Source organism: Hordeum vulgare, chromosome 4H, assembly GCF_904849725.1.
Source record: "Hordeum vulgare subsp. vulgare chromosome 4H, MorexV3_pseudomolecules_assembly, whole genome shotgun sequence".
NCBI lineage: Eukaryota > Viridiplantae > Streptophyta > Magnoliopsida > Poales > Poaceae > Hordeum > Hordeum vulgare.
Window position 1 is genome coordinate 410,777,329 of NC_058521.1, and position 13,335 is coordinate 410,790,663.

General features: G+C 43.9%; 3 protein-coding genes across 5 annotated transcripts; 1 reads left to right on the forward strand and 2 right to left on the reverse strand.

The window, feature by feature from the left end:
- Positions 1–1,916: 1,916 nt before the first annotated feature.
- On the reverse strand, positions 1,917–5,313 carry LOC123448770 (tRNA-specific adenosine deaminase TAD2). 3 transcript variants are annotated; one of them, XR_006631927.1, is made up of 8 exons: positions 5,097–5,311; positions 3,734–3,771; positions 3,564–3,630; positions 3,319–3,478; positions 3,117–3,216; positions 2,747–2,850; positions 2,368–2,467; positions 1,917–2,226 (listed from the first exon to the last, which is right to left on the reverse strand). XR_006631927.1 is itself a non-coding variant. In XM_045125770.1 (7 exons), exons 1-7 carry the CDS (start codon positions 5,241–5,243, stop codon positions 2,427–2,429), a joined length of 657 nt encoding a protein of 218 aa, XP_044981705.1. In that variant the 5' UTR covers positions 5,244–5,313; the 3' UTR covers positions 1,917–2,426. The 3 variants fall into 3 exon arrangements, 1 of the variants encoding a protein (XP_044981705.1); XR_006631928.1 differs by having other exon boundaries at positions 3,319–3,433; positions 5,097–5,306; XM_045125770.1 differs by having other exon boundaries at positions 1,917–2,467; positions 5,097–5,313.
- Positions 5,314–5,325: 12 nt separating this feature from the next.
- Positions 5,326–6,254, forward strand: LOC123448769 (octanoyltransferase LIP2, mitochondrial). Its single transcript, XM_045125769.1, has one exon. It carries the CDS (start codon positions 5,445–5,447, stop codon positions 6,171–6,173), a length of 729 nt encoding a protein of 242 aa, XP_044981704.1. The 5' UTR covers positions 5,326–5,444; the 3' UTR covers positions 6,174–6,254.
- A 1,074-nt stretch (positions 6,255–7,328) lies between these two features.
- Positions 7,329–8,918, reverse strand: LOC123448771 (WRKY DNA-binding transcription factor 70-like). Its single transcript, XM_045125771.1, has 3 exons — positions 8,474–8,918; positions 8,257–8,361; positions 7,329–7,972 (listed from the first exon to the last, which is right to left on the reverse strand). The coding sequence occupies exons 1-3, from the start codon at positions 8,524–8,526 to the stop codon at positions 7,510–7,512; spliced, it is 621 nt and encodes a 206-aa protein (XP_044981706.1). The 5' UTR covers positions 8,527–8,918; the 3' UTR covers positions 7,329–7,509.
- Positions 8,919–13,335: the final 4,417 nt, after the last annotated feature.

Consider the following 13,335-nt stretch of genomic DNA (forward strand, 5'->3'; position numbering starts at 1 on the left):
AAGTTAATTTAATAAGAAGAGTCAAACACAGGGTGTGCCATGAACTGACATGTGTATATGGTTAACAACAACCATTCACTAACCGGTGTATTTACTTCTTGAACTGACATGTGAATATGGTTAACAACAACAATTTTCTTTATGGACGTTAATAGGGAGCGAATATTCCTTAGTTGGTGCCTCCCGGTATACATCTTGCATGCATCATGCATGGAAAGGATAAAAAAATCCCCCCAAAATCATGATATTGGTATTCCCGCAAAAAATAAATCATGCATGGAAAGGATAAAAAGGCAATGACGTCAACGTCATAAATGCTCTTTTAAAATGTTTTATCTCCCAAACGGTGGATCCATAGACGAACCATCTTTTTTTGCAGGGTCAGCCACAACCACTTTTACAATGTCGCTCATATCCGAGCCCAACCAAACATCAATACGTGGCATACTACGGTCGTATGCAACTAAAGCATGACTAGCTTTATTTTGTGCCCGACTAATAGTAGTAATTGAAATCTCCCTAGGGTCATCCATGATCATCCTCTAAATCTCCTCGATGAGTACACGAGATGACGGCCGGTCCACTGACCTAGTGTTAAACATCGTGACCGCTTCGGTGTTATCCATCTCGACAACAATGAGGCGGTCTGTGCGGTGTAGGGTGAGCTCAAGTCCTTTCCTACACGACGCGATCTCAACATCTAGGCTTTTATCACCTTTACGAACCGTCTTCACCGTTGGTTTTGACTCGACGAGAGGTTCGATACTAGATCCCAATTACGTAGAATTCGAACGGGAAAAAAGAATCTGAAAATTGTCACCTAGTAATTAATAAAATTGTCATGATATTGGTAATAAAACTGCCACATGGTAACTTTGATGCAAACATTGTGGCAACTTTGACACAAACAAAATAGCAACTCCACAAATCCATCTTAAAAGTTGCCATCCAGTAGGTTATGAAGTTGTCACCATGTTGATGTATCAAAGTTGCCACATGGTAACTTCAGTAGGTTATGAAGTTGTCACCATGTTGATGTATCAAAGTTGCCACATGGTAACTTCAGTACCAACACAATGGTAACTTTGCAAAGTCCTCAATGATACGAAGCCAATGGTGAAAACCGATTGTGAATAGGGCATATGTTTTAATATGTAGAACATTTCTTAAAGAAAAAAGGTTACACCTTGCTTACATCACCACATTATTGCATTGAGCTTTCATGCGAATGCATGGTTTCTAATTCCATTGGGTCGCTAAACCCCCCCTCATGGAGAACGTTCCGTCATTACAATTTTCCTACTTTATTTACAAAATCATGATACTTGTTACTGATTATATGAGGTTACTTGTTGATTTGCTTAATATAGTTGTACCTTTGTTGCAAGTATAGTTCTTTATGAGTTGTTTACAAGTCGCAAAGATTGGGTTTTTACCTGCTATTTTGCACCATCTCATCTCAATATGACAACCAACCCTGCGCGCTGCTGAAGCGATGGGGGTCAGCATAATCAACACCGCCGGGGAAGCCTGATCATCTTCTGAGCTTGTTTGTCATCCTTTGCGTTGTTCTTTGTTCATAGTCTCGCGAGTCTTAGAGAGCCCTGCGGTGCTCTAGCTAATTCCAACGCGAGTTCCTAGACCTTTTTCTTCGAGACAAATTCTTAGACAACAACGCTTCTAGGTAGTGCTACTGCTAACAGCAGCGAAGATCTAAACCAAATATTATGCAAGTCACAGTCATAACTAGGTAAACAAAAATCAAATTAGATACGGCAGAATTACATAGCACTGAATCGCATTGTATTTGGCAGAAGAATATTTGCCACTTTAGCCTCAAACGTGGATATGAACTTGGAGGTAATCAACAAATGATGTAGCATTAATAACATGGTAATGTACTGCCAAAGTGTAAGTTATATTCAAAGCAAACTTCTCTATTTCTCATTTCAGTCAAACAAATTGCAAATGACTCGGTTAGTAGCAAGGTATGCCATAGGAAATGTGCTGCAAGGATGAACCTATCAACTGAACTGCATTTAAGGGCAGTGGTAATATATAACAATTTGCCTTACACATTTGTTTTCTCTTTTATTTTCCCATAAAGGAGAAACAGAATGTCTAGATGATATAGCTGCAATTGTGAAAGGTTGAATTTGGGGTTAACGCAAGCTAATCAATAGTGGAGAGGATCTTCTTGAATCACCTGACCTGTACGAGGTAGATCTGCAAAATAACAACAGCAAACTCAAAAACAAATGCTGTGCTAGTTTATAGATCTGCAAAAGAGCAACAGCAACCCCATATAGGAAAGTACACAGATACTATTCAACACAGCAATGCTCAAGTCTAAATCACCAGACAAACCTAAAGCACATTGCCATCCAGTGTTAAAATCTTCGTAGTCAGCACGACTAACAAACCAGTCACTGCTGATCCACTCGGACAGGTCTGTGAGGCTTCGGTGCTGAAATGGATGAGAAAGTCTTCGTCATCATATATAACATTAAATGACATGGCAAAAGTTGCTTTGATGCTTACATTTGTGGTTCAGATTCTAATAGAATATGGAAGTACACTGACTGGATCCCTATTGTTAACAGCTACGAGACCCCAACTACATATAAACAGAACCGGTACAGTTTGAATTTTAAGCAATATTTTAACACAAAACCAAGAACTGGATTAAAGTAACCATGCCAGGAATTGTGGAATAATATGTGAGTGTGAATGTAAAAGAACAAACCATTCGGGTTTCCTTGTTCATAGAAATTTCTAAAAAGAGCTACTGCCTCTTCCGCCATAATCCCCCCAGTACATTTAAAACCTCTTGATCTGGTATCTTGGCTCCTAGCAAAAGAAACACATAAGACCATGTTAGTTGTACAATTTGTGAATAACCTAAATAACTATACTAATTTGGGATTAGAAGAATGCATGAGAACTCAATAAGCATGTACAGGATTCAATGCAAAAAGAAAGATTATGCAAGTCCAACTTTGTCATGACACATTATACAATATTGAACTACTGGTAGAAAGGCATTAACATTCAAAGTATAAGAAGGTTTGTTGAATGAGCAGATAGCTTTCAATTTGCTGCTGATATCCCCTCACCCTGTCAAGTCATCCGACAAAAGGCTCTCATGCAGTGACATGACTGATCCACATCCTCCGAATTTATCATTCGGACATCCAAAGTATACTTCCCTGATTCCTACCAAAAATATCACAAATTCTTACTGGTTAATATAGTTTCAACAGGAGAAATAGAATAATCAAAGATGGGGCTAACAGGAGAAATAGAAGAACCACAGACCTAGTATCGACAATGCTGATGCACACATTATGCATGGCTCACACGTGACATAGAGGTCACAGCCTGCAAACTTCTCCGCGACCAGTGTCTGGTCAAGGCCAATACTCTGCCACTCCTGGAGAAGGACATCGATTGCTTCCATCTCAGCATGTCTCGTAGCCTTACAATTTTAGTAATTTATTTCAGAGGAAAAACACAAAAATGTCTCAAAGCACAAACATCCAGCACAAAGGAGAATAGCATACATTCCGGGTGGCATTGGTCCTGTTGCTACCAGAGGCAATAACCTTCCCGTTCTCCACAATCACACACCTATCTTGACAGGGATGGAACAATACAATTAGCACATTAGGAACTACAAATTTACCTTCGACCGAGTGCACTGTGAACTATATTAAGGGAAACCATAGCATACCCTACAGGAACCTCCAGGTTGTCCAGCGCAAACTTGGCCTACAAAAAAAAAAGGAACCAGCAGGGACTCTCCCTTCATTAACCAAGTAGGAAAAAAACAACCAGTTTATGATGGAAATCTGCCGGAAACCGATACAACTGAGATCAACCTGACTAGCTAAACTAGGACCGGAGCTCCACGCTCATAGACAACACAATGAACCCAAAACACCCATAAACCTAAGAACAATTGATGACAGGTAGAAGATACAACTCTGTCAAAAATATGTCATTGTCACGCCGTAGACGCACTACACACTCATCAAGCAGACCATATGTGGCATGACCCACACAAATGAAGGTTGCAAGATTCCTGGAAGGTTTCAAAGAAGCACGAAAGACAACCTGCCAAGAGGCGGGGGCTCTGACGACCGCTGAAAAGCTGTGCCACTATGTGTGGGGTGTATCTGGGTCACTCCTGCCTCAGTGGCCGCGTTTACAAGGGATCGTATTTGAACATATTTTTCAATAATACTATTTTGCTATGTATAACTTATATTTTGTTAGTTAAAATCTTGGTCAAAAAATGACCTGAAATACAGGTGGGACTATAAACCATGAAGGAGGTAGTACCATGCAAGACGACTCAAAAGAGGCGCACGAAGTGACCCAACAACGCCGCCACCCACATAGCACAAAGCCAAAACCTCACCCCTTTAGAGCGCCACTGTGTCGCTTTTCAGGGATGGTACCCCGGCATCCACTGCCTCGGCCTCACTGGCAGAGCACCCGCATGCCAAGGCCTTCGCACGCACCTGGGCACCTGAGCAAGGGAGAAGCCACGGCTACACCAGGCACGCCTTCCGATGACCAGCGCCAGATTCGAAGCCACCACATCAAATTGGTTTACTTCTCCCTGCAGCTAGCTAGCCTGAGATAATGCCTGCAACTCTGCTCGGTAGTTTCCTTCAGAAGGCCTTGACATTTTGCTGCTACACTCATTGGCCTATACCAGGTTTGATTAACCCGGATTACACTCAATCATGCGTACTGGTTGTTGAACCATCTAAATTAAGTATCTGCAGGATGAAGCTAATCTACAAAACTAGTTTCAGAGAGTTGACGAAAAAACTTCAGCCAACCAGGCTCCTATAGCCTATAGGGAGAAGAAAAAACACTTGAATCAGGGGAACACGCCGACCACGGCACCGGCAATCCGTCAGTCACACCTATGCGAACGATTAAGCCCGACGCCACATGCCCACCACAGCAGGAACTCGACAACGTCGCCGCGCCACCTTGGGCGACAGGGCACGCAGCAGCCACAATTCAGAAATACGGGAGAACATGTTCTACTCGTACCACAAGCAGGATTTGAGGCATACCTGGTCGAGCGCCAGCTCCATAAACGCCGTGGCCGGCATTGGTTGGGCACCAAGGGTCAGCGAGCGAGCGCAGGAAGGCGGCGCACCGGAGATGCGGCGAACGAACTGCTCGAGTGGGGGCAATCTGTCGTCTAGGTTTCTCCTCATTTTTCCTTCTCTCTTTGTTTAGGCCGTGGGTCGGGCCCTGAGAGCCCATGTACTTCGTCTTCTTCTGACTGGGCAACAGAGCGGAGAGGGGGCCGCTGCGGCTGGGTCTCGCCTCACCCACCCACCATCAGAGATTTGCCTGCCCCCCCCCCCCCCCCCCCCCCCCCCCCCTCCCCCCCAAAAAAAAATACACCGGCGGAGATGAGTGGTGGTGCTGGGAGGAGGGTTCTGGAGGCGTGGAAGCTCGGGGTGGTCAAGTACGGCGACGCCCTCAGGCTCCAGGAGAGGCTCGTCGCGGACCGGAGAGCCGGCCGGGTCCCGGACCTCGTGCTCTCGCTGCAGCATCCGCCTACCTACACCCTCGGCAAGCGGCGCACCGACCACAACCTGCTCGTGCCGGAGTCAAGCCTCGCGGGCCTCGGCGCCGAGCTCTACCGCACGGAGCGGGGCGGCGACGTCACCTTCCACGGCCCGCGCCAGGCCGTGCTCTACCCCATCCTCTCGCTCCGGGACATAGGGCTAGGCGCGCGGAGGTATGTCGAGGGGCTCGAGTCCGCCATGATCGAGGTGGCCTCTCTGTACGGCGTCAAGGCGCGGCCGGGGGGCGCCTGCGAGACCGGCGTGTGGGTCGGGGACAGGAAGATCGGGGCCATCGGGGTCAGGATCTCCTCAGGGTTTACCTGCCATGGCCTGGCCTTCAATATCGACCCCGATTTGGGCTACTTCAAGCACATTGTGCCCTGCGGCATTGCTGACAAGGAGGTCACATCGCTGCGGCGGGAGGCGGCAGTGGAACTCCCTCCTGACGAGGTCATCCATGATCAGCTCGTGCAGAGCTTGGCGACAACCTTCCGTCTCGGTGATGTTAAAGTCAAGGATGATTCAGAGTGTGCAGACATGATTAGCTCAGCTGCAACTGTGCAACATTGATATGTATTTACTCAGTGTACTTCTCTTCTGTCTACTATGAGTTTGCCTCGACGCCTTGTTATAAATTTTTGGGTTCCAAAATTTTCGTCTGATAATGTTCTCGTCGCAAAGGAAGGTGCTCCCCATGCTGTTGGCCAACAGCTAACATCTGAACCATCCCTATTGGTGTGGTATCTTCTTGGTATGCTTTAAACAGCTGCTTCACGAAGATAATAGTTATGTGTGGATATATATCAGCTTTGTTGAAATACATGGCAGAAACACCTTGTCGTGGTAACAACATTGGAGAAATCGTCAGATTTTGCTTGTTGCAGATGAAAGGAAACAAAGGTAATCTTCATATGGTATAGACCAACAGCGAAAACCTGAACAAGCCTATTTGTCTCTGCTTGGTATTCTTCCGATGGCGTCCTGCTTCATGGAGATGGTGAATTCTGTTGATATATTACATAGTTAACAGATGATGTGGGTGTTCCAAATGTTGATATTGAAATTTCCCTCTATTATTGAGCACGCGGACCTTTTGTCTGATTTGATGTCTTGCACTTGTTTTGTTCTCTCTTCATGATCAGGTCCATTTGGACAAGCCCTGGCTGCTGTAGGGTGCTTGAAGGCAAACAAGTCTTTAAGAATGTAATTCATGTGTAAATCTGCACCAATAACATCTCCAACTGTGGAATATAATCTATTTTTGTTCCTCCAACTTCATCAGCATGTCTCCTGAAATATTGCATGATATTGATTTTTCGATAAAGCTGGTATGTTGTTACGCCATGCACAAAAAAAATGATCTTGCATATTCCCCTAAACTGGATTTTTCTTATTGCACTGGCATCCTGCTATTGATGACCAAGGTACAAAATGTGGTTTGGAATAAGATTGCTGCCCATCTTTCATGTTTATCTACTTCTGGTCCTTTCTATGTTGTGCTTCATATCACCAAGATGTTTGGTAACTTGTTTATGACCATGCTGCACATTTATTTATACTAGTACAGTATGATTTAAGAGCTCTGCCCTGTGTCATCGTGTGTGTTTCCTACCCTGATCGGCTAATCCATTCTTATTGTGTATGTAGCATAATAGGGCAAGGAATGTATTCATTGCTTTTGAAGGTACAAGATGCTGCAGTGTCTCAACAGAAATAACATGAGAGTTTGCAGAAATGAACTCTGCCTTTAGAATTAGCAGTGGTATTTCATTTCAATTGAACTAAGAAAATCTTGACCACATCCCACATGCAAGTATCTGGTGCTCTAACATATGTAGATGGGAAAAAAAACATGTGTATCATATTAGTTCTTTGAGGTAAGATCAATTGTCTTCCATTGATCCATTTACAAAAAATGGAAGAATCTGATAGAACCGAATCTCCCTGCATCTATGTCTTCAGAAATGTATGCATCTTGGCACTCGGTGCTGCAGGACTGGATATCGGCACAGGCCGTCTTTTGCTCTACGACGCCGGGGCCCCAGGAAGAAAGCGCCTCTGAACGAAGGGCAAGGGGCTTGTTTTTGTTCTCTGAAGGCGCGCTGCGTGGCGCCGCACTCGAAGAAGGCGAGCTGGCATTGGCTCCCGGCTCCTGAGCACCAGATGAATCGAAGCAGATGGAGACCGCCTTTCCAGATGCGGTCTGCAGCTGGAACTCTGTGGGGGTGAGGGCAAGGAAGGCGCTGTTGCACGAGTGCTCATTGTAGTATGTGACTTGGTACAATGGGGGGTCGCTGTGATCTTTCTGCTGAATCTGCTTGGTGGCCGGGCAGTTCATGTTGTCTTTGTAGGTGCATCTGTAGTAGTACCTGTGGCGGGATAGAAAGAAGAAGACGAATCTGTGAGTAAATCGGACGACTGAGGCCTCTTCATGCCTTGGCAAGTTTGTTATTACACTATATGCAAAACCTATCTATGGTAGATTTGGACGGGGAGAATGAGAAGACCACCAATCAGAGAGAGGTGGGTAAGAGACTTGTGGTATGCCAAGGCAAGACGGATTCTAGATGCTAATGCTTTTTTGGGAACATATATGCAGATGCAGATCAGCAAATGAGGATGAGGATGAGGAGACCAAAGGTGGGGTGCGAACCTGGGAAAGTTGCAGTTGTTGATCTTCTTCTCGCCGTACTTCCTCCATTGGTGGCCGTCGTTGTGCGGCGCAAAGGTATCCACCTTCCTCATGCGCTTCTCTTTCCTGCAAGTTTTGTTTTCATTTTAGAAACAAATCAAGAAAGTTTTGTTTCCTCCCGATTGAACCGCTAAACCAACATCTCCGCACACATACAAAGATGACAAACAAAGGTTACCTTGATCCGTGGCCTAGAAGGTGTGATTGATTGGGGCTCGGCACGGGAGACATTGTTGCCCAGTCCGAGAGCAAAGCAAGAAACAGAGAGAGAGAGAGGAGAGAGGAGGGGAGAGGCGCAGGAAGGAGAGAGGAGGAGGAAGACGAAGAAGAAAGAAAAGGTATGAGCTAGCCTTAATCAGAAGCGTACTAGACCAGGGCGCCCCTTTTAGCTTAACGTCAAGACCTCTATAATTGAGTCCCTGATGCAGCGTATAGATTATAAAACTCGGCCTCCCCTCATAAACTGAGACCAGGGAGGGATGAGATGCAAAGATAATCTTGTCCTCCTTCCTTCCCTCCCAGTCCCAGTCCCAGTCCTAGAGGAAGGAGCAGAGCGTATCGCTATCACGTGCTCCCCCGCACCGACGGGGCGCCCGCCCGCGACCCCGAGAAATTTCTCCGCACCTTCTTGAGTGAGAGAAAGCCCTGCATCTACAAGTGGCCTCGGGTGATGTGTTCCGGGCCATTTTTTTTATGGCGCTAAGCACTGTCATCGATCTCGCAACTGGGTCTAACAATAATAATCCTCCGTTGATCGGGACTCGCCCGGCTATATTGTATTCGGCCGGACCAGTTCAAATCTTGTCCAAAATGGAAGTTTGGTAGCGCCGGGCGATTAAACTAGTGGCCGGGCCTGGCCGGATTCTTCTTGGCTCGCGGAGGCCGGGAATCGTCTCGTTGCTTGGGAAGAGAGATGATACCTAACGCACATCCACGCCTTGCCTGCTTTTTTTTTATAAGACCTGCACATGCCGCACAGCCAACTTGAGGCGGGAAGGAATCTCTAAAGCTCCCCCCCTAAATTAGGACCCCCCCCAAACATGAGATCATCCATGAGGTTTTCTCCTTCTCCCAACTGCAACTGGATGGATGCCCGGTCACCACAGCATTATGTTATGCTGCAGATGCAAATGGCCCTCTGCTCTACATCACGATACCGCTCTGCCTAGTCTATGGGTCGGGTCGCGTCAGGTCTTCGCAAGCAGTAAAAGCATCTCTTGCCGCTCTCCTCCCTCTAATGAAGTAGCAGGAGTAATATACTGTATTTCAGAGAGCTCTGAAGTCTGAAATAGTAGGAGTATTCTCTTGTGAAATGTTGACTGGCAAGCCAGGCACAGCACCATGATATTGTTTCCAGCCAGAATGGCAACCATGACCTACTACTGTTCTCCTGCTTTTCATTTTTTTTCATTTTTTCTTCTCTGATAAAATGATAACAAAATAAATGAGGTGTTGATACTTGACCATGTACTCAAGACAGCTCACAAATGCTGCAAGGTCAAAGAATTCGGAGAGAAGGAAACCAAGTGTTACCAGATCACATACTTTATTCCTCGCGGGAAGAAAAGATCACATTGTTTATTCGTACCAGCATGTTACTATAATTAAGACCTGCTTAGCCAAAGCTCTGACCTTTTAACCCCCATTTCCTCCTCTGGTAGTAATTTACAAACACTCTGAGGCGGGGACACGTAGCCCCTTTTTTTAATTGGCTTCTTCTAGAAGGAGGACAGGTAACGCCTTGTGATTGGTCATTCGGCAGAGAGGGGGAAGGGGGATGCATGCCATCCAGATCTTGGCTTATTCATTGACTTTGCACACTTTTTTTATTTATGCAATATAGTAAATGTCCAGCTAATTGAGTTGGTTACCGACTAAAATAGGGCGTCACAGTCCTCCTGATAAGAAACAGATAAAATAATCGTAGAAGTGTGGCCACAATGAACTACACGATTAACAATCGAGAGCCAAGAGATAGAAAAAGTGTACAAGTGCGGCGCGTCGACGTTCAGACCTGCAAATATCAGCGAACGCAATACACTCATTTCTTAAATAAATACAGTGTAACTACTCCCCTAAAACATGGAAATAAATACTTTCTCTGTAACTAAATATAAAATATAGAAACGTCTTATATTAAGTTACAGGGGTAGTACGTACAGTAGGAGTACTTTTTCCTTTCTTTTTTGCTGGGATAAATACAGAGTGGTTATCCAAATATACAGTAAATGGTTAGGGCTAATACCTACTCCCGTGAAAATATATCTTACCGCACATGGATATACTCTTTGAAACCCAACTTTGACGCCTCTTGTGTATTGGTTTGTGAAAACAATTTAGAATATCACAATTCTAGAATATACCTTTTTCATTTTGATAAGTCAAAGTGATCTTTTTAATGTATAAGTAGTCAAAGGGAGATATTTGACTACACATTGTTGTTTTTCTCTCAAATGGTTGTATTAGATGTTGTGGTGGAAATTGATTCTGATATATTTCAATGAATTTTTGTTTTATTAGACATCAATATTTGGATAAATAGTACAAGAATTAGAGCTGAAAATACATATGATTTGTTGTGTTTGATTTTTATGAAGTTGTAAAATAGTTATTATATATTTCCTCCGTTAGAAAAATACTTCTCAGAGAAATAAATAAAAATAGATGTATCTGGAACTAGAATACATCTAGATCATCCATTTCTCTAACAAGTATTTTCGAACGGATGGAGTATAAGTACATAAAATTTGTAACATAATATTACATGCATAGTTTCATGTTGAGGTGGACTTTATCCAAGCATAGCTGCATGATAAGGTGGGCCTTTTTTCATACATGATTGACATAAATAAGTTAGTGGAGTTCATCTACTCAATTACATAGGATTCTTGTTTCTTTTTTCACATTTTTATTTCCTTCTTTCTGTATCGATATAGAACCCTCATGTCATCTCTTTAATTTTTATCTCGTATAATCAACAAGATACAAGCATCGACCTTTAGTAAAAGAACTTGAAATGTCCAGTCCGGGTATAGTAATGCTTGCTAGTACTAGTAAAACTTTGTGGAAATAAATTAACACTGGGTTGTGAGCCGCCGGCACTAGAGCCAAACACCAGGCTGCAAAGTTTTGGTTAGAGAATAGCACCAAACTGCATAATAACTCGTGGAAAATGATCGTACGAACCAGGGCACATTTCTTAGCTCAGTCGTTACTTATGTGGAGGTTAGCACTTGTTATTCGCCGATTGGTCTTTGTTAAGAACTGACCCCACTTTTTTCGAGTCAAGATAAACTAAATCTCTAGTTGGTGTAAGCCGGCAAGTCTGGTCGCCAATAAAAAGTAGGGAGTGCTCGTCATAGCTTCATCCATTAACTAAGACAGAGACGAGAATATTGAAACTTTCTTGAGCTGCTGTGCTTTTTCTTCAGAAGTTGAGATGTGCTTCTAGCTGGAACTCAATACACTAGTAGATTGTTTGTTTAGGAAGTCTCTGGGGCGGACGGGGACGGACCACCGTTGGTCAGAGTAAATTAGATTGGGTAGTAGCTCGAAATGTCTTTGCTGGGAGGCTAGAACTGGGAAAAAGCAACAGAAAAGAAATGCCGACAATCCTGTTGGCGCCCATGGTTAACTTTTCCGGTTGGGCGGATTAGTCCTGCGTGATAAGGTGGCCGGTGCTCGGTGTTAGCAGCTGTTCTTCCCACGTCGTCACCACACCTCCAGTTTATTCGTTCCTTCATTTAAAATGCTGTCAAACTTTTCATCCAGGGGCACAACAAATGTGTGTCAATGTTTCCTTTCTTTATCAATTGTTTTTCTTTCATTGTGCTGCACGGCTGCACGCCATCCCTTCCCCTTCTTTTTTCCTTCTTTTGTGAGGGTCATCTCCTCCTCTTTTTTCTTTTCTTTTACTGGGGGACATCCCCCCTCCCCCCTCCTCCTTCATCGGCCATAGGGAGCGGTTTGGTAGAAGGAAGCAAGAAAGAAGTCATGACAGTACATCCTAAATCACATTTTACTTTCCCATTTGTTTGCCCCTCCCTGAGAATGACGGGGGTGGGGAGGGGACCACCCCGCCATTGACACAACCCTCGATCAAATCATATATCCCCTAGTAAAGTGGAGCAAATAATTTAATTCCTCGGAAACACTTAGGTTACTCGGGAGCAACAGATCAAAATCTATTTGTAACCATCCTCGCAAAAAAGTCTATCGTAGGGGTGGCAACTGAGCCAAGCTCGAGCACCTTCAAAAATTAAACTTCAAGACTGATAGTCTCTTTGATTCACATGATTCTAAAAATGCAGAAATAAGAAAAACATAGAATTAAAATCACATGATCTTCTTAATTCTACCGGATTTTGGTTTATTTGATTCTGTCGCAGAAAAAAGAAAGGATTGTTTTAAGAGGTTTGAGTGGATGCTAAAATTCCTATAAAATATAATGCAAATGAATCGAGAGGGAAAATTCATATATGATTCAATCCTATAAATCAAACAACCAACATACGAAAAAGTCCTAAGAATTCTAATCCTCCAAAATTCATATAAAATCATTTGAACCAAAGGAGCAATGGAGATGGGGAGCAGTTGAGGGTGCACGAGAGCTTTTTCTTTGAGAATCGATTCTAATTGATCGACCGTACTCGCGGTACATGCCACCCGTCCTAGTGGGCCCCTCACGGTCTCCTTTCCCCTCTTTTCCTCCTTAGGTTGGTCATAGTGCAAAGTAACATAGACTAGTAACATATGCATATGCATATTACTAGTCTATGTTACTATCCCTCTAATGGGTAGTATCATAGCGGGATGTAATTTGGATTGGTAACATGCATATGTCACTGGTCTATGTTACCACCTTTGAAATAGCTAGTAACATATGTGTGATATCATGCTAGACTTTATCTATTTACATGTAGACTCGTTTTTTTCCTTGGGGTGCGTTATGTTGTGGTAACATATTATGTTATCACAAACACTCATCTCCTCGTTAACTACTTATCATATAAGCAAACTTGTCTTGGGGTGCGTTATGTT